Raw genomic sequence first — 20,375 nt, forward strand, 5'->3', positions numbered from 1 at the left:
TTTGAAAATTAGAATCTCTCAAGTCAACGGCTCTCAGCCCGAGAGTGGCATCCACACAAATATAACGAAAACATTACTCCTTACCTATGCAAAAAAAAAAGCTTCGCCGCTCCAACCTCTTTTCGGCTTCCCGTGAAGTTCGTTCAAAACTGCTAAGCACACATCTTTACACAACATGATGGGTGATTCCACAAGCAACGCCAGCACACGCTCCTGGCAGGATCGCCAAATGTGCAATTCAACATCGCACATACGAATCACCCATCATGTTTACATTGCTTGCACTCGCGACTGACCTCGTGATGAAGGAAGAATTGACTGACCGTGAATGTGTCTCTTGCATGCGATGGCTGCTACGATCTGTCATGTGACTGAAGAACAGTATATTAGACTTGTTCATGTTTATAGGCCTGCCCAACGCCACACAGTTATATATAGTAAAGTTATATAAATGACAGTTGTCCGCCGCCTCCGTATCGAGTGGTGTGCCCCCGAAAACGCGAGCACTTTGTAACTTGGATTCTGTCAAGAGTGACCTTAAACATAGCTTGTTGGTGGAACTGCTTCTCAGATTATATTTTTCTTTTGTACTTGCATCAGGTTACCATATGCTTGTTTTTTTGCGGTATTCATAACTCTCTTTCATCCTCCATCATAATAAATTTGAACCAAATTCTGCAAGTTTATTGTGCAAAAACGCCAAACCGTGTACCATTCATACATTTTGAATTACTAACCTTCAAACTGCTAGCTAATATTACAGAGGAATCTAAACAAAATGTTTGACTGAATGGACTATACGGGTGTTCATATTTTCAAGGGTTGGTCAATTTTATCTCATAGGTAATGGAATACCCTCGATTCTATGTTTACACAACTGTGTGAAAAACACTCCAAAGTTTAACAAAGTTGCATTCATTTTGCACGATACGGGAAAAAACTTTTTTTTCTACAACGAGCTGATTTTTTTACACGGAGAGCGTAACAATGTAATGTGTATGCTATTGACTTCTCCAAATGAATAAAAGTGTGCGTGATTCCGCTGTATTCCTCTTAAAGTATTTGTGATAGTTTTGCTGCAACTGGATTACCACCCACTTTACATCCTACACAGTGACATTAGTGTTGGTGATTCTGGCTTTGGAGAAGTCAATTGAATAGGATACAGTGTCAATTGTCTGACAATTTGAAAACACACCCCTAATGAAAATACTTCAAATTTTAGGATACACGTTTCTACACTCATAGATAAAGTATATAAATTGTAGATCGCTTAATCAATTAATTAAAAGATTACCAAGCAAAACTGTTTTATTCTCGGCTTAATTTACACCACCTGAAAGTGCTTGAGTACCTTAACAAGACTGTATAGGGTAACGGTACCAATAGTGGAGGTATTAGTAGATCCATAAGAGAAAATATATTTTTTTAAATCGTAATTATGGGAAATTTACAGATTTAAAATCTTAGCTAATAGATAAACTAATAAATTTGCGAACAAAAATAAGATTGATGTTATTTTACATCAAAAACTACCAAATTTTGGTTTTACCACTAATGGGTACACTATTCCTTTGGTGGCGGTAAAAATTAATGTTGGTTCCCATAGTGGTGCTATCCATTGATTTCTTATGAGACTCGCCACTATTGGTACAGTTACACCACTATAGGTACAAAGGAGTTTGTTAGCAAAAATCATTGTTTTAAATAGTTCTTCAAGTGAAATCTTAGGATAAGTTGCATTCAACAGGATATTTAAAGCACGTTGCATCAACTGGAACCAACGTAAAGTATATAAATATGATAAATCTTATTAAAACCCCTCTACCTCCACTAAGGGTACGGTTACCCTAGTTGATTTAAAAATGATGCCCTAAATACCAGCCTTTTTCTCTTGAAATCTTTTCTAACCTTATATGAACATATTTCCAAACAACCATCCAATGTGTGATTTGCTAAGAAGTAGTGCTTGGGAAGTAACTGCTTGCAATACTTTTTGAGAAATCTAACTATTGCTTTTTCACCGAGGAATAGACTACCGTGTTGAAGTACTAAAACAAATGTTCTCACTTCCGAATGGATGGAAACTAGCTAAAGCATTGGATTTTGCTTTACGTCGTTCTTGAACCATCGTTCTTGCAGTTAAGACGTCACCCATATATGGAGGAACTGGTGGGAATATATTTTGGTGGGACAATATTTTTGAACGGGTGTTTAAGACGGCCCTAAGTTTACAATACCTCCGCCGGAATATTATAGAAATGACATGACTAGATGACCAGTTCACGTTATTTTCTGAGATTAAGAGATTGTGAAGTATTTAATTTTGACAGATAAAAAACCATAAAAATTCTACGCTTGGAAGAATTTCGAAGCAAACTAGCTAAATCACTACACAAAAAAAAATCGTTGGTAAAATTGAGAGAATCGTTGGTAAAATTAAGAAAATGAGTTGGTGATTTTCAGTAGAAAGTTTTGAACTGTTAAAGTTACCAATGCAAAAACTGTGATTCGGCAAGAACCAATAGTTTGTCAAAACAAAAGTTTTCTTCTCAAAATGAGATGTAGTTTTCTATTTGTATTAACTAGTGATGCTTTCAAAACAACAGGATTTATTAGCTTTGAATTTAAGTTAGTATTGTTAATACAATTAATAAATGAAATAAACAAATTTTCAAAATTAAACATGTTGTTTACTTTATTTTTTCCTTGTATTGAGTAATGCGAAAAAACAAAAACTATCAGAAAATGAAACGCTCTTCATTGACCATTGTCAGCAGCCTGCCATCACTCACGAACCCTCATCTTATTACTTCTCATTACGGTCGCCTCACTCCGCTTCCCGGTTCTCCTCATCGGGTGTTCAGGTTTTCTCCATTTTCGCATGGACACGATCCCTTCCAGCTCGTCGATTCCCTCTAGCTCGTCGATTCTCTCCGTTAGCAGAGGGCCATACCTTTCATGCAGTGTACGTAGGTCGTGCCGAGGGTCGTGCTGCACTTCAGTCGTCTGAAAAAAAGCACATTGATCTCCCATGAAAACTCCATTGAAAAATCAAAATACCGCAAATAAAAACGTACCTGGCCTTTTGTTCCTCAAAATATCCTTCGGTTTGGTGAACAGGGCGCGGTTTTCCTCTAATTTCCCAACCAGGTACCCCACTTTGTCGGTTGAAAATTGAAATTAAACTTTGGAAATCGAAAAAGAGAAAACTCCGTTTCTTTCAGATCTCTATTATGACACATCATCGCGGGCTGCCAGTTGAATTATTTTTTTCTTGTCGGTGTTGCCGAAAATATGAAATATGAAAGTTAGTTTGATATTTTTACAATTTTTGTTCTGAGTGCTCCAACTGTGAAAATCACAATTTTGAATTAAGGAAAAAGCTTTTAAATCAACGATTTTGTATTTGACTGAAAAATTTCAGCACTCAAAAATACCAAAATTTGCAGACTTTTAAATTAAAATTGAAACATGTTAAAAACACAACTTTTTTTTTCTCTGTGTAGTTAGTTGCCAGTTGGGTGGAAATAATCAAATTTAAGAAGTGTGGTTACGATTATCTTGTTTCGTAACATTATTAATATTTGGAGATCTATTTTACTCCTCTCTCCCCATCCTAATATTTTGCCAAATAGTTTCATCTACATATAGAGATAAACCTTGTAAGTTTCAGCCAGATGCTGAAACAACGATAAAATGGAGTTTCGATTCTCACAATCTGGCTTGCAAACAAACAGTGCAGTGTGCAGAAACTTATAATTTAATTGATTGTTCTTAAGTCGACGCACTGAAATAAGTTTCAATAAATTTTCAAGTTGGAAAGGAAATACGTCATGTTTTTATACTAATGTATATTCTGCTTGAGCTCACATATAAAAATTTATGAATTTTGCTCATTTGCCGTTAAGAATAATTGTTTTTTTTTCGCATAGCTGTAAAAGCAACATCACTACCGGTACCCACAGTAATTGTAGCTAATTCCAAAAAATCTCAACAAGCACTTTCGCCGAATCCGTTCATTTTTGTTTAAGGCACTTATTTTGGTCCTATTTTACTTCTGTTAAAAATTGTTCTGCAAATAGTTTGCTATCTAATATAGATCAGCGAAGGATACACGTATCTATTGAGACGAAAAATATAGATGAATTGAAAGGAAGAAGAAATAGTGTTTTAAGCTTATGTTTTTTTCTGCTAGAAATCACATTAAAAAATTGATGAATTTTTTGACATTTATTTTTAAAGGACTATTTTACCCTACACTCCCCTAATGGAAAATTCTTATTTTTAATTTCTACTTAGACAAAAAAGTTTGGACAGTTTTCACCAGATCGGAAAACATCAACATAAGTAGGGTCGAAATTTGTGCGAACTTTCTTTTGAATAAACAGTGATGCAGAAAATTTGCGATTTTCTTAGAAATTCTTGAGTTGGCGCTTCTGCATTATATATGAGATGAAAGCTCTTTAGTTCCTTAATTGCCTTGCGAATTTAGTTTTTTATCCTAGATCTGTTGGTGAAAAATATTCCCTTTGGAAAAACGACAATTTTTTATCGAGAAAAAGTCAATTTTCTCCTAAAGTAAACAACTTTATAACCATATTGCCCACTTGGTATAAAGTACTAAATGAGTAGAAAAGGCGTGCAAAATTTAAACAAAATCGGTCACTCATTACCAAAGTTATTGCATTTTTTGGGTTTTGGCAATTTTTGAACAATTATTTTGAAAGGTCGTTTTACCCCACTTCCCCTCAATGAAAAAATCTGAAAATTTGCAAAATGCCTTCTCTTACATATATGAACAAACCCTGAAAATTTCATCCAAATCGGAGAACATTGTTGCAACCTCCCTTGGAAAGGGGGTCGCGCTTCTCGCGAACTGGCTCTTAATGAATCATCCTTCAAAACAGGACTTCACTCATCCAAATTCGTTGAAAGACTGATGATTGAAGGATGGATAATTTTCATCTATTATTTATTTTTTCAAAGGTATCTATGTTTTTTAAAATCCATTTTTCAATCACATTGTAAATATATTTTAGTGCCATATTTCTTAATCCAATTATCCAACCATCTATACATCACTACAATACCTATCTATCAACACAAACATCTTTGCTGGATCTCCTATTCATATAAGGCTGACTTGCGATTAGCGGTGGTATACTTTAACAATGTATTAAAAAAAAAAACATCCGAAAAATAATGAGAAATTTTGGTACTTATTGCAATTTTGCACAACTCCGACCAATTGGGAGTTGATTGAGTAGACTTTAAAAAACATTTTGTTTCAATTTGAACAATTAATAATTTGATTCAACTATTCTTTATAGAAAAACGAACTCAAAAGAAATTCTTCATCTCTTTTTTTTATTTTTTTTTATCCCTCACAGGTTACCAGCAGGCACATTCTCCGGATTGAGCATTCCCGCTCTAGAAAATGGGAACGATTCTTGCGATGAAACCGTGCCGTTGGATGAGCAAATCCACTTTTAAAGTGTAAAAAGTTCTCTACCAGAAAACGGCGCCAATGCTGAAAATATTATTTAGATAAAATAGAAAGACACTGCAATTCATTCAGACAAGATATATTTACAAAAACATAGAATACAAAATGCTTGGAAAGCGCACATTCATAATACGAACAACAAAACCAAAAAACGAACTAATTCCAACTAGGGACAGATGAGTAGTGAATATATTTATTTATCAAAACTTCAAACGGACAGACAAAATAAATACCAATATAAAGATTTCATAAAAGCATAAACATGTTTGTAGCCTACGTCTAATTGACTCTGATGACAATTCCTTCAAGTCTTCTTTAATTTTTGTTCATTCAATCAATAAAAGCAAATACACTGTTCCCGTATTACCTGAGGCTGGAAGTGGATTTCAGGGCGAAACACATATGCGTAAGTATCGGGTTATTTATTTTGATGAGTTAAATCGCATTGAACAGAATTCTGCTTTCAAACGGTTATTCCGGTCGAATTTTTGATTTTACAAATAGGTAATTAGTTAGAATGTAATTCTCAGAAGCATTGACGCACTGGATACCATTTGTTGAATCTTCCTTGATTTGAATCTTCTGAAATTTGTTGGACTAGTAATTTGAACAATTTAGTTTTAATAGTGTAATGCATATCAGAGACTTATAAAATTTGAGAAGAAACGAGAGAATAGAAGAAGGCATGTATAAAACAAATGTTGTTTCGAGAAGTTGTTATAAATTTTATTTCAAATACAAAATGCTTATATTTCGATCTCACAAACCATTTCAAAACGTAACGAATAAATCATCAACACTGATGAGCATATATTCGCCATTGCGCAATCGGTGTCGTTTTCACCTCTGACGAAGCCCACTCCTCATATTTCGTGTGAAACATCACTCCGTCGAAAGGGGGATCTTCCCTGAATTTCTGCAGGTTCAACCCAATGCAACCCATCGCTTCAACCACGAATCGGTACATGGTCCGGTAGAAAAACACCAACCGAAACGGGCGGCTTTGCACCTTGGTAGGAATTTCCATCGTTGCGGGATCATAGTCATCAGTCACCACCTGATACGCCACGTGCAGCAGCAGATCGGCCTCGAACAGCTGGAGGACGTGGTTCTCCATCAAATTGCACAGAGTGATAACCGTCGGAAGCAAAGGCCGTAATATGGGTTTAAGTTGACGGTAGTCTAATCGTTCGGATACGATCCAGCTAATTAGTTGCAGTTTTCGATCATGGAGATTTTCCCCGACAGTCGGATCGGATGAAAAGAGCTCCGGCAAAGTAGGTAGGACATCAGTGGGTGGAAATTCCACAAAGAAGCGTTGGAGTTTGTGATTGAGCTCATGGTCAAGTTTGATGACGAATGGGTGCGTGTAGGACTTCCGATGCTCAACGCGGTGATACAAAACGATCCCGGCTGTACGCAAGTGAATGCGGAGGGCGAATTTGGGGAGTCGTTCTCCCAATTCTATCCTGCGCATATCAACCGGTCCAAACGAAACGGTGTAAGGCTTCTTGTGCCAGAGTTGATACATGAACGTGTTGGGATGCTTTAGGAAAATCTCTCGCATTTGAGGCGATTCCTCGTGATTGGTAACTGTGGAATAGTCCTAAAAAACTTGGGGAATTAGTGGCGACGTAGAATACAACTTGGATAAAAACTTACCGTTTTGTAGAAATCCAAGCTGGTTTGGAAGCGATCCTTCACATGCGCGTTACGCGGTCCGAACGCCTGTTCCACAACTTTGCTCACATCTACTGATTTTGGCCCCTGACGAATGAATCTGGCTACGTTTATCATCTTGTCCGAGTATTTTCCAAGTCTGTAGTGGAATCGCTTCAATTCTTCAAGCACCACAATATCGTTACCACAAAGAGTAGCGAACAACGGCATTTGCGCAAAATTTAATCCCAAATGCTTCAACAACGCCTTACGATTGTACTCCAGCGTGTCCAAACTAGTGATGTCGAGATCCCTGGATGACCAATACTTCCAATCACCATCGTAAATCAGAAAATCGGAGTCGTTGGAAATAATAGCCAGAGCGTTCGCTTTACAAGCGAACGCAGCCAGCTCTTGATCACACTCCTTCTCCAACGAAACGGTCAATCTACCGTGCCTTCGGGCGAGATATTCTATAGCGTAGCAGCAAGAAGGAGCTTCGTGGTTTGCCAGAATCGCTTCTACATCATCGCCCATATCAACAGCATCGATCAGCTCAAGCATCTCCTGATATCCCCTATCCCGCCGCTGGGACCAGGTATCAAGCTTGAAGTCCAGCACACTTCCATCCACGAAGAACTCCAGCGTCACATCAAGAGATTTGAGCTTTCGCAGGAAACCGTCGATGATCCAGAAGCCTACATTGAAGCGCGCACCGAATATCAACGATTCTCTATCTATTCCCATCAATTCGCCAAGCAAGGCCCACACATCGACGACTATCACTGGCGGTGGAAGCGGAGCGTTGTTGTGGTACTTCCTGAAGGTAATAAAATTAAATGATTGAAAAATAAGAAATCAAATGATTGGAAAATAAAAATCAAATCGTACCGAACTTCATCAGCAATGTTTACTTTGAAGCAACCGTTATCCACCTTGTTGCGGATGAAATGATCCAAATGTTTAACACCCATTGTGTGTTTGCTTAGAATTCGCGAAATAGCCACCGAAACAACTTGACTCAATCAACTCAATCGCAACGCAAGGGCAGATTCAACGGAATAAACAAACTGCTGCCACTTTACTGCAGGGATGCCAGATACAATTTTCATACACCGAGAAAATTCTTTATATTGACTATATTTATCTCACACACGGAAGAAAAAAAGTACCCAAAATTGAGTACTTTTAAACTTACTTTTGAGTTATTTTTTCTCTTCGCTTTCATCCACTCTTTTTTTTTGTTGTCAAAAACAAAAGAGCCAAACAATCCAACGACGCCAGTTCAATACGGGAAGCCAATTTTGAGTTTTATTACCTGAGGTCGAAATTGAGTGAATTAAACTTAAATTTGGGTCAATAAATTTTCCGTTGGGTACTTTTTTAACATGGGGGTAAAGGCAAACTACTTCGACCCTACTTACTCAATTTTGGCTTCCCGTACGGATGTTCGAGGTTGGGTGAATTAAACTCACTATTGGGTAGTTTATTTCTTCCGTGCACATATTGTGATTGTGGATTTACTTGACCAATGGATTCGAAGGTCGGTTCACTTGCCTATTTCAAACGTTCGTTTTTCCAGCAAGGTTTGCCAAACTCAATAAATGTTTGGTAGATTACCTTGTTTTTTGCTCCTTGTCTATCAAAACATCGGAAAAAGAAAGAGAAGTCCGAGGGAAACAGCAAAAAGCACGTGGCAGACTTGTCAGTTTTGACAGATTTTACTATGAAGATGGGTGTGAAGATTAAAACGGCGATTTCAACGACCGTTCAAGAAGCGACTATTTCGAACGGTCGGGTCCAATACACGCTTAGTTAGGATAATCTAAAAGTCGGTAAAAAATACCGATAATCGAACTAAAGTGCACATACCTAAAATGTAGGTAATCATTGATTACCTAAAGTTAGGTAGTGGTGGTTATCAAGAATTATCGTTAAAAATTACCGATTTCGGTCGTTTATTTTTACCTAAAAATAGGTTTTGGATGTTTGTTTTGGTCATGCAAAAACGTTGAAAATTACCGATTATTCGGTTATTATTTGGTGTTTTGTTTAAAGAAAAACTCGAGAAAAACAAAAATTTTCAATAGATTCATTTATTTTTATTTTTATTGAGATTAATATAGAAACCGGCTAAATTTTCCGCCGGATTATGGTCCCTGCAAATGCTGGGTCTTTAGCCTTTTACCCAGCCTCTTACCTATCTTCCCGTGGTGCTGGCCGGGATACGAGCAACCTTTGGGAAGATCAGGTAACTAACCCCGGCGGGAACTACAGTCGTATGCTGACAGGGAGGGGGGGGGTGGCAGTTGCTCCTCTCCGGAGGTGTTAATCTGATCGAGCGTCTTTGAAGCGTTAGGAAGATCAGGTAACTAACCCCGGTGGAAACTGTGGTTGTATGCTTACAGGAAAGGGCGTTTACTCCTCTCCGGAGGTGTTAACCTGATCGAGCGTCTGTTCGTCATGTTAGGAGCATCTGTTCACCACGTTAAGGGCAGCTGTTCATCGTCCGAATGCCAGCGAGCAAACCCGTGACCAACATTCCCAACCAACAACGTGTACTCCAAAGTAGACCTTATTAAAGATGACAGGCGTCGTTCGAATCCTGATCCTTCCTGGAATTTTCCGGAAATGTGAGACCGAAAAACAATTTTCCGGAATTCTGAAAATAAACAGAAGTTTTTATATTGTTCCCGGAAGTTGTCCCTTATCAAGCAACGACTTACCATCAGTTTTAAATCGTTGACTATCTCGATATTTTCCGAAGGATTCCGCGGCAGGAAAGGCAGGAAGAGCCGACAAAAACATTTGTTTTTACAAAGTCAAGAAAAATCTAATTTTAGGTAAAAAATAACGTCATCGTCTAAAAACGTCAAATACCTAAAAATAGGTAAAAAGAAACGAGAATAATCGCTAATTTTTACCGATATTTATAGTAAACATCCATTACCTAATTTTAGGTAAAATAAAAACCTAATTTTAGGTAATCTTATCTAAGCGTGTAGGGAAATCGACGTACAATACCCAGGTAACCATAAGCATTAAAATAAGCCATACGTGCGACTATAAGGCTACCACAGAGCTAACAAACTTCATACTGGCTCTATAATAGCCCTATATAGCCGAAAAGGCGAAATAAAGTGCTAATGGTTACCTGCACAGCAAAAAAGATTGTAATATGCATCGACGTAATCGAACAAACGTACTCAAAATCCGATGTAGAAACGATTTTCAGATGCATATTTGTATGTATTCCTATTTAATCTTACATCGCTTTGAAATTACACAGGTTTAGATTTTCCATATCCTAGCACGTTGATTTGATGTAATTTTCGAATGAAAAAGTAGTGAATATTACATCAAAACAGATGCAACCAGTCAATGATGGTCAGATGTGTGAAATTACACAGTTTGAATGCCATTTCACATTTATTTCAGTTGCAATATTAAATATTGGCAACACTGTCCAGAATCGGTTTCGAACGATCGCCATGTTTGTTTTTGCTGTTCTGTTTCGAGTCGAGGTGAATTTAAACAAAAGTTAAATTTGATGAATTTGTTTTTAGAAATTATTATATTTATAACTATGCCTACTTTAAACGGGTAAGTGATAATTTTATCTGTTTAGTACCTTCCTGAACACAATATTCCATATGTGATAGAATGATAATCAATTTTATTTCTGTTGCTTCCAGCCGGATGATTGCCGCACATATGACTCCTCAAGATTTCCCTTTCGGAAAAAAATAGTATGTGAGACTCGTGTTGCGGAATCCTGTCGCCACAATTAGGTATTGACTGGGAATCACGAGTCAATCCAGGATAACTTACACCTGCCAAAACGTACATATCTGTTGTGCCGGTGCGTGCCAATATTCTAATGCGTACCCGATCCGCGCTAGCTGGCTGGGTGGACCGTATAGTGGACCCTAATAAAGCATCGAGCATCGACTACTGGGCGTCCGGTGGTATGGGGGTATTCCTTCTGAAGATTAATTGGGCCATCCCGAAGAGGAATCGGCGTCAGTGTTATACACGGCCGCCAATCTTATCCAGATTCAATACAACTGCTTATGTGGTCTGGATATGCAACGTTATTGCGGAATCAAGAATAGAACTTTCTGTCCTATTTGAAACTGAAGAGATATAAAACAACTAGACACAGAAGCAGATCGGAAAATATTTATTAGAAACATGCTGGTACAAATGCAAAGGTAAGAGAAATGGATTGGGAAGGGAATCGTTTCGGGAGAATCCTTTCTGGTTTCCGGCGGGAGTCGTATCAGGTTTACGACAGAAATTCTTTTAAGGAATCTTTTTAAAATAGCGATGAGAATCCATCCGGGATTTTTTCGGGATCCCAAAAGAAACCTTTTCACAATTCCGAGGGGAATCATTTCGGGATTACAAAGGAATTCCTACAAAATTCCGACGGGATTTTATTAAAAATCCTTCCGGGTCTTCAAAAGGAACATTTTTGAAATTGCGACGCGATATTCCGACGGGAATCCTTCCAGAACTTTAACGGGATTCCAATGCTAATTCTTTTGAGTTTACGACGTGATTCTTTTTGATATTCCCATGGCAATCCTTTCGAGATGTCGACGGGAATCCTTGCGGAATAACGACAGGAGTCTTTTCCAAAACTTGACGCGTCTCCAACAAAAATCATTCCAGGAATTAAATGGGATTCATTTCGATTTTCCGACGGGAATTCGTTTGAGATTCCGACATGGATACTTTCGAGATTCCGAACAGCATCCTTTTGGATTTCCGACTGGGACCCCGTCCCGGCGGAAATCCTTTCAAAATTCAGACAAAAATCTTTTCGCGGTTTCGACGAGGTTCCGACGGGAGTCCTTTCGGGATTTTAATGCGATTTCGATGGGAATCCTTTTGGGATTCCGACGGGAATCCTTTTGGGATTCTGACGGGAATCCTTTTGGGATTCCGACGGGAATCCTTTCGGGATTCCGACGGGAATCCTTTCGGGATTCCGACGGGAATCCTTTCGGGATTCCGACGGGAATCCTTTCGGGATTCCGACGGGAATCCTTTCGGGATTCCGACGGGAATCCTTTCGGGATTCCGACGGGAATCCTTTCGGGATTCCGACGGGAATCCTTTCGGGATTCCGCGGGAATTCTTTCTGGATTCCGAGGGGAATCATTTCATTTTTGAAATTGCGACGCGATATTCCGACGGGAATCCTTCCAGAACTTTAACGGGATTCCAATGCAATTCCAATGCAACAATGGAATTCCAATTCCAATTTGAGTTAACGACGAGATTCTTTTTGATATTCCCATGGCAATCCTTTCGAGATGTCGACGGGAATCCTTGCGGAATAACGACAGGAGTCTTTTCCAAAATTTGACGCGTCTCCAACAAAAATCATTCCAGGAATTTAATGGGATTCATTTCGATTTTCCGACGGGAATTCGTTTGAGATTCCGACATGGATACTTTCGAGATTTCGAACAGAATCCTTTTGGATTTCCGACTGGGACCCCGTCCGACGGGAATCCTTTCGGGATTCCGTCGAGTATCCTTTCGGGATTCCGACGGGAATCCTTTCGGGATTCCGACGGGAATCATTTCATTTTTGAAATTGCGACGCGATATCGGGGTTGCGACGAGGTTCCGACGGGAGTCCTTTCGGGATTCTAATGGGATTCCGATGGGAATCCTTTTGGGATTCCGACGGGAATCCTTTTGGGATTCCGACGGAATCCTTTTGGGATTCTGACGGGAATCCTTTGGGATTCCGACGGGCATCCTTTCGGGATTCCGACGGGAATCCTTTCGATTCCGACAGGAATCCTTTCGGGAGTTCCGACGGGAATCTTTCGATTCCGACGGAAATCATTTCGATTCCGACGGGAATCCTTCCGGGATTCCGACGGGAATCCTTCCGGGATTCCGACGGGAATCCTTTCGGGATTCCGACGGGAATCCTTTCGGGATTCCGACGGGAATCCTTTCGGTATTCCGACGGGAATCCTTCCGGGATTCCGACGAGTATCCGTTCGGGATTCCGACGGGAATCCTTTCGGGATTCCGACGGGAATTCTTTCTGGATTCCGAGGGGAATCCTTTCGGGATTCTGACGGGAATCTTGGCGGGACTCCGACGGGAATCCTAGCGGGATTCCAACGGGAATCCTTGCGGGATTCTGACGGAAATTTTTCGGGACATCAACGGGAATTCTTCGGGATATCGACGGGAATCTTTTCGAGATTCCGACGAGAATCCTTTCATGATTTCGACGGGAATACTTTCATGATCTCGAGAGGGATTTCTTTCGAGATTCCGACGAGAATCTTTTCGGGATATCGACGAGAATCCTTTCGGGATATCGACGAGAATCCTTTCGGGATTCCGACGATAATTCTTTCGGGACTCCGACGAGAATCGTTTCGGGACTCATATGAGAATCCTTCTACGATTTCAACGGGAATCCTTTGAAGATTCCAACGGGAATTATTTCGGAATTCTGACGAGAATTCTTTCATGGCTTTGACAGGAATCTTTTCGAGATTCCGACACGAATTATTTCAGGATTCCGACGTGAATCCTTTCGGGATTCCGACAAGAACTTTTTCGGGATTCCGACGAAAATCCTTTCGGGATTTGAACGAGAACCCTTTCGGGATGTCGAAGAGAATCTTATCATCATTTTGATGGAAATAATTCTTCCGGAGGAACTTCCGGAGGAATTCCTGGAGGAACTTCCGGAGGAATTCCTGGAGGAACTTCCGGAGGAATTCCTGGAGGAACTTCCGGAGGAATTCCTGGAGGAACTTCCGGAGAAATTCCTGGAGGAACTTCCGGAGGAATTCTTGGAGGAAGTTCCGGAGGAATTCCTGGAAGAACTTCCGGAGGAATTCCTGGCGGAACTTCCGGACGAATTCCTGGAAGAACTTCCGGAGGAATTCCTGGCGGAACTTCCGGAGGAATTCCTGGAGGAACTTCAGGAGGAATTCCTGGAGGAACTTCCGGAGGAATTCCTGGAGGAACTTCCGGAGGAATCCCTGGAGGAACTTCGGAGGAATTCCTGGAGGATTCCTGTCGGAATCCCAAAAGGATTCCATCGAATCCCATTAGAATCCCGAAAGGACTCCCGTCGGAATTCCAACGGGAATCTTGCGGATTCTGACGAAATTTTTCGACATCAACGGGAATTCTTCGGGATATCGACGGAATCTTTTCGAGATTCCGACGAGAATCCTTTCATGCCAATTTCGACGGGAATACTTTCATGATCTCGAGAGGGATTTCTTTCGAGATTCCGACGAGAATCTTTTCGGGATATCGACGAGAATCCTTTCGGGATATCGACGAGAATCCTTTCGGGATATCGACGAGAATCCTTTCGGGATTCCGACGATAATTCTTTCGGGACTCCGACGAGAATCGTTTCGGGACTCATATGAGAATCCTTCTACGATTTCAACGGGAATCCTTTGAAGATTCCAACGGGAATTATTTCGGAATTCTGACGAGAATTCTTTCATGACTTTGACAGGAATCTTTTCGAGATTCCGACACGAATCATTTCAGGATTCCGACGTGAATCCTTTCGGGTTTCCGACAAGAATTTTTCGGGATTCCGACGCAAATCCTTTCGGGATTTGAACGAGAACCCTTTCGGTATTTCGAAGAGAATCTTATCATGATTTTGACGGAAATAATTCTTCCGGAGGAACTTCCGGAGGAATTCCTGGAGGAACTTCCGGAGGAATTCCTGGAGGAACTTCCGGAGAAATTCCTGGAGGAACTTCCGGAGGAATTCCTGGAGGAAGTTCCGGAGGAATTCTTGGAGGAAGTTCCGGAGGAATTCCTGGAGGAACTTCCGGAGGAATTCCTGGAGGAACTTCCGGAGGAATTCCTGGAGGAACTTCCGGAGGAATTCCTGGAGGAACTTCCGGAGGAATTCCTGGAGGAACTTCCGGAGGAATTCCTGGAGGAACTTCCGGAGGAATTCCTGGAGGAACTTCGGAGGAATTCCTGGAGGAACTTCCGGAGGAATTCCTGGAGGAACTTCCGGAGGAATTCCTGGAGGAACTTCCGGAGGAATTCCTGGAGGAACTTCGGAGGAATTCCTGGAGGAACTTCCGGAGGAATTCCTGGAGGAACTTCGGAGGAATTCCTGGAGGAACTTCGGAGGAATTCCTGAGGAACTTCGGAGGAATTCCTGGAGGAACTTCGGAGGAACTTCCGGAGGAATTCCTGGAGGAACTTCGGAGGAATTCTTGGAGGAACTTCCGGAGGAATTCCTGGAGGAACTTCCGGAGGAATTCCTGGAGGAACTTCCGGAGGAATTCCTGGAGGAACTTCGGAGGAATTCCTGAAGGGACTTCGGAGGAATTCTGAAGGGACTTCCGTAGGAATTCCTGAGGAACTTCCGGAGGAATTCTGGAGGAACTTCCGGAGGAATTCCTGAGGAACTTCCGGAGGAATTCCTGGAGGAACTTCGGAGGAATTCCTGGAGGAACTTCCGGAGGAATTCCTGGAGGAACTTCCGGAGGAATTCCTGGAGGAACTTCCGGAGGAATTCCTGGAGGAACTTCCGGAGGAATTCCTGGAGGAACTTCCGGAGGAATTCCTGGAGGAACTTCCGGAGGAATTCCCGGAGGAACTTCTGGAGGAATTCCTGGAGGAACTTCCGGAGGAATTCCTGGAGGAACTTCCGGAGGAATTCCTGGAGGAACTTCCGGAGGAATTCCTGGAGGAACTTCCGGAGGAATTCCTGGAGGAACTTCCGGAGGAATTCCTGGAGGAACTTTTCGGTAATTTTTCGGGACATCAACGGGAATTCTTCGGGATATCGACGGGAATCTTTTCGAGATTCCGACGAGAATCCTTTCATGATTTCGACGGGAATACTTTCATGATCTCGAGAGGGATTTCTTTCGAGATTCCGACGAGAATCTTTTCGGGATATCGACGAGAATCCTTTCGGGATATCGACGAGAATCCTTTCGGGATATCGACGAGAATCCTTTCGGGATTCCGACGATAATTCTTTCGGGACTCCGACGAGAATCGTTTCGGGACTCATATGAGAATCCTTCTACGATTTCAACGGGAATCCTTTGAAGATTCCAACGGGAATTATTTCGGAATTCTGACGAGAATTCTTTCATGACTTTGACAGGAATCTTTTCGAGATTCCGACACGAATCATTTCAGGATTCCGACGTGAATCCTTTCGGGATTCCGACAAGAATTTTTCGGGATTCCGACGCAAATCCTTTCGGGATTTGAACGAGAACCCTTTCGGTATTTCGAAGAGAATCTTATCATGATTTTGACGGAAATAATTCTTCCGGAGGAACTTCCGGAGGAATTCCTGGAGGAACTTCCGGAGGAATTCCTGGAGGAACTTCCGGAGGAATTCCTGGAGGAACTTCCGGAGAAATTCCTGGAGGAACTTCCGGAGGAATTCTTGGAGGAAGTTCCGGAGGAATTCCTGGAAGAACTTCCGGAGGAATTCCTGGCGGAACTTCCGGAGGAATTCCTGGAAGAACTTCCGGAGGAATTCCTGGCGGAACTTCCGGAGGAATTCCTGGAGGAACTTCAGGAGGAATTCCTGGAGGAACTTCCGGAGGAATTCCTGGAGGAACTTCCGGAGGAATTCCTGGAGGAACTTCCGGAGGAATTCCTGGAGGATTCCCGTCGGAATCCCAAAAGGATTCCCATCGGAATCCCATTAGAATCCCGAAAGGACTCCCGTCGGAATTCCAACGGGAATCCTTGCGGGATTCTGACGGAAATTTTTCGGGACATCAACGGGAATTCTTCGGGATATCGACGGGAATCTTTTCGAGATTCCGACGAGAATCCTTTCATGATTTCGACGGGAATACTTTCATGATCTCGAGAGGGATTTCTTTCGAGATTCCGACGAGAATCTTTTCGGGATATCGACGAGAATCCTTTCGGGATATCGACGAGAATCCTTTCGGGATATCGACGAGAATCCTTTCGGGATTCCGACGATAATTCTTTCGGGACTCCGACGAGAATCGTTTCGGGACTCATATGAGAATCCTTCTACGATTTCAACGGGAATCCTTTGAAGATTCCAACGGGAATTATTTCGGAATTCTGACGAGAATTCTTTCATGACTTTGACAGGAATCTTTTCGAGATTCCGACACGAATCATTTCAGGATTCCGACGTGAATCCTTTCGGGATTCCGACAAGAATTTTTCGGGATTCCGACGCAAATCCTTTCGGGATTTGAACGAGAACCCTTTCGGTATTTCGAAGAGAATCTTATCATGATTTTGACGGAAATAATTCTTCCGGAGGAATTCCTGGAGGAACTTCCGGAGGAATTCCTGGAGGAACTTCCGGAGAAATTGCTGGAGGAACTTCCGGACAAATTCATGGAGGAACTTCCGGAGGAATTCTTGGAGGAAGTTCCGGAGGAATTGCTGGAGGAACTTTCGGAGGAATTCCTGGAGGAACTTCCGGAGGAATTCCTGGAGGAACTTCCGGAGGAATTCCTAGAGGAACTTCCGGAAGAATTTCTGGGAAAACTTCCAGAGGAATTCCTGGACGAACTTCCGGAGGAATTTTCTTGGAGGAACTTCCGGAGGAATTCATGGAGGAACTTCCGGAGGAATTTTCTTGGAGGAACTTCCGGAGGAATTCATGGAGGAACTTCTTGAGGAACTTCCGGAGGAATTCTTGGAGGAACTTCCGGAGGAATTCTTGGAGGAACTTCCGAAGGAGTTCCTGGAGCAACTTCTGGAGGAATTCCTGGAGGATCTTGCGGAGGAATTCCTGGAGGAACTTCCGGAGGAATTCCTGAAGGACTTCCGGAGGAATTCCTGGAGGAACTTCGGAGGAATTCCTGGAGGAACTTCCGGAGGAATTCCTGGAGGAACTTCCGGAGGAATTCCTGGAGGAACTTCGGAGGAATTCCTGGAGGAACTTCCGGAGGAATTCCTGGAGGAACTTCCGGAGGAATTCCTGGAGGAACTGGAGGAATTCCTGGAGGAACTTCCGGAGGAATTCCTGGAGGAACTTCCGGAGGAATTCCTGGAGGAACTTCGGAGGAATTCCTGGAGGAACTTCGGAGGAATTCCTGGAGGAACTTCCGGAGGAATTCCTGGAGGAACTTCGGAGGAATTCCTGGAGGAACTTCCGGAGGAATTCCTGGAGGAACTTCCGGAGGAATTCCTGGAGGAACTTCCGGAGGAATTCCTGGAGGAACTTCCGGAGGAATTCCTGGAGGAACTTCCGGAGGAATTCCTGGAGGAACTTCCGGAGGAATTCCTGGAGGAACTTCCGGAGGAATTCCTGGAGGAACTTCCGGAGGAATTCCTGGAGGAACTTCCGGAGGAATTCCTGGAGGAACTTCCGGAGGAATTCCTGGAGGAACTTCCGGAGGAATTTCTAGAGGAACTTCCGGAAGAATTCCTGGAGGAATTTTCGGAGGACCTTCTGGATGAACTTCCGGAGGAATTTCTGGCGCAATTGCCAGAGGAATTTCTGGCGCAACTGCCGGAGGAATTTCTGGAGGATTTTGCTGTGTAACTCCTTAAGGAGCTTTCGGAGTAATTCCTGAAGGAGCTTCCGGAGTAATTCCTGAAGGAGCTTGCGGAGTAATTCCTGAAGGAGCCTCCGTAGTTATTCCTGAAAGAGCCTCTGGAGGCATTGCTAGAGGAACTTCTGTAGGAATTCCTAACGGACCCAAATCGCCGCCGATTGCCATGGCGTGACGCCGCTCCCGTTGGTTGAAGATGATCTATCTTGCCGCCGCCGATGAAATCGTCGAACAGGACTATTTCTGACAGAATGTTTCTGAGATGTCGTATATAGTATTCTAATTAGATTCAGAACCGAATCCTTCTGCTAATCTGAACGGAACCGTTCTGGGAAACGTTCCAAACGAAATCTTGCTGCTACTCAAAACGGAAAGCAATCTCTCTGCGATTCCGAAATGATTCTTCCTGCGAACACCGAATAGTATTGGGATACCTTCAGTGATCAGACCAGAATGTTGATTATGTTTCTGTTTATGCGTCGAACAAGTTCCTTTTGAGATCGTTTCATACGATATTATTGTTGGATAGTATGTAAATAGGACAGGATGTACCTGTATCGAACAGGGATTTACAATTAAATTTGTAGGACATCAAATATTTTCTTATTCTATTTGATATATTACTTGCAATTACTTGTTGCAATAGATAATATTACTTCATTTGTTTTCTTTTTTAGAGTTGCTGCATCTCCTGTCTATACTGCATCTCCTGATATACATATCCGGCAATTCCTCAGTGCCGCCAAGTAAACAGTCAACACCCGATGGCACGGTGGTCGAACAATTTCGTTTCGATGGGATGGGAACATCTTTTCGCAGCCCCGGTGTCGGTGGTTCAGCGTTGGCAACACCCACCATCGGATGGCTGGCGGCATCAACGGAAGAGCATCGCACTCCAGCCCAAAAAATAACGACAATAAGGCAAATTAATGGCCTGTTGAAAGTAAAATGCAAATGACTTCTTTTACTTCAATCGATTGATTTTAACTTATAATTGATTTTAAAATAATGAAAAATAAATATTTGTTGCAAGAAAAAAAAACAAACTAACTCGTTCATATCACATGTACAATGCCAGGTACAATGTATACATATTACATCACTTCATTTTACATCGCTTTAGTTACATCGGTTAAATTAGTGCGTCGAAATAAAATTACATCGTTATCATTCATTACGCAGAATGTTCTCGAGTACATCGTGCGATGTAATATTCAACAACCGATGGATTCAGTTGGTTGCAGCTGTTTCGATGTAATATTCAACAACATTTTTTGCTGTGTGGGTAATTTACCCAAAGCAGACCTTGATCAACTCAAAATAGAGAATATTGAATTTATTTACTCAAATTTGAGTTATTGTGCTGAGCAATTCCCGTGAGGTGTTTACATCTTGCTCTAGTTTTGACAACAATCATGGGAAAGAAAGGGAAAACTATCCAAATTTGGGTAAATTTTTTCTGCGATATTCTCAATAGTGCGTATATTGAACCCAAAGTTTGGGTTGATTTATCTGTCCGTGTGTATGGAGCTCAGAATGTACAGTATCCCCCCGCTTATCCGGACCTCGCTAGTCCGACGACTCGTTATTCCGGATCTCGCTAATTCGGAATTTTCCGGATTAAAAAGTATCAACACCCATTT

At 41.7% G+C, this 20,375-nt stretch overlaps 2 protein-coding genes and 1 long non-coding RNA gene across 3 annotated transcripts in view; 2 read left to right on the forward strand and 1 right to left on the reverse strand.

Moving 5' to 3' along the window:
* LOC134203517 (protein sax-3-like) overlaps nt 1-5,770 on the forward strand; it is a gene marked incomplete at its 5' end in the record, with an annotated part of 34,689 nt that extends 28,919 nt beyond the window's left edge. The window contains one exon of the mRNA XM_062678374.1: nt 5,394-5,770. The remainder of the gene's footprint in view (nt 1-5,393) is intronic.
* Nucleotides 5,771-6,216: 446 nt separating this feature from the next.
* On the reverse strand, nt 6,217-8,238 carry LOC134203518 (uncharacterized). The gene is made up of 3 exons (XM_062678375.1): nt 8,060-8,238; nt 7,172-7,988; nt 6,217-7,115 (listed from the first exon to the last, which is right to left on the reverse strand). The coding sequence occupies exons 1-3, from the start codon at nt 8,140-8,142 to the stop codon at nt 6,303-6,305; spliced, it is 1,713 nt and encodes a 570-aa protein (XP_062534359.1). The 5' UTR covers nt 8,143-8,238; the 3' UTR covers nt 6,217-6,302.
* A 2,378-nt stretch (nt 8,239-10,616) lies between these two features.
* Nucleotides 10,617-19,778, forward strand: LOC134203516 (uncharacterized). Its single transcript, XR_009977627.1, has 3 exons — nt 10,617-10,771; nt 10,864-11,382; nt 19,410-19,778. It is a non-coding gene; the product is annotated as an uncharacterized LOC134203516 (long non-coding RNA).
* Nucleotides 19,779-20,375: the final 597 nt, after the last annotated feature.

The sequence above is a fragment of the Armigeres subalbatus genome, unplaced genomic scaffold, assembly GCF_024139115.2.
Source record: "Armigeres subalbatus isolate Guangzhou_Male unplaced genomic scaffold, GZ_Asu_2 Contig191, whole genome shotgun sequence".
Lineage (NCBI taxonomy): Eukaryota > Metazoa > Arthropoda > Insecta > Diptera > Culicidae > Armigeres > Armigeres subalbatus.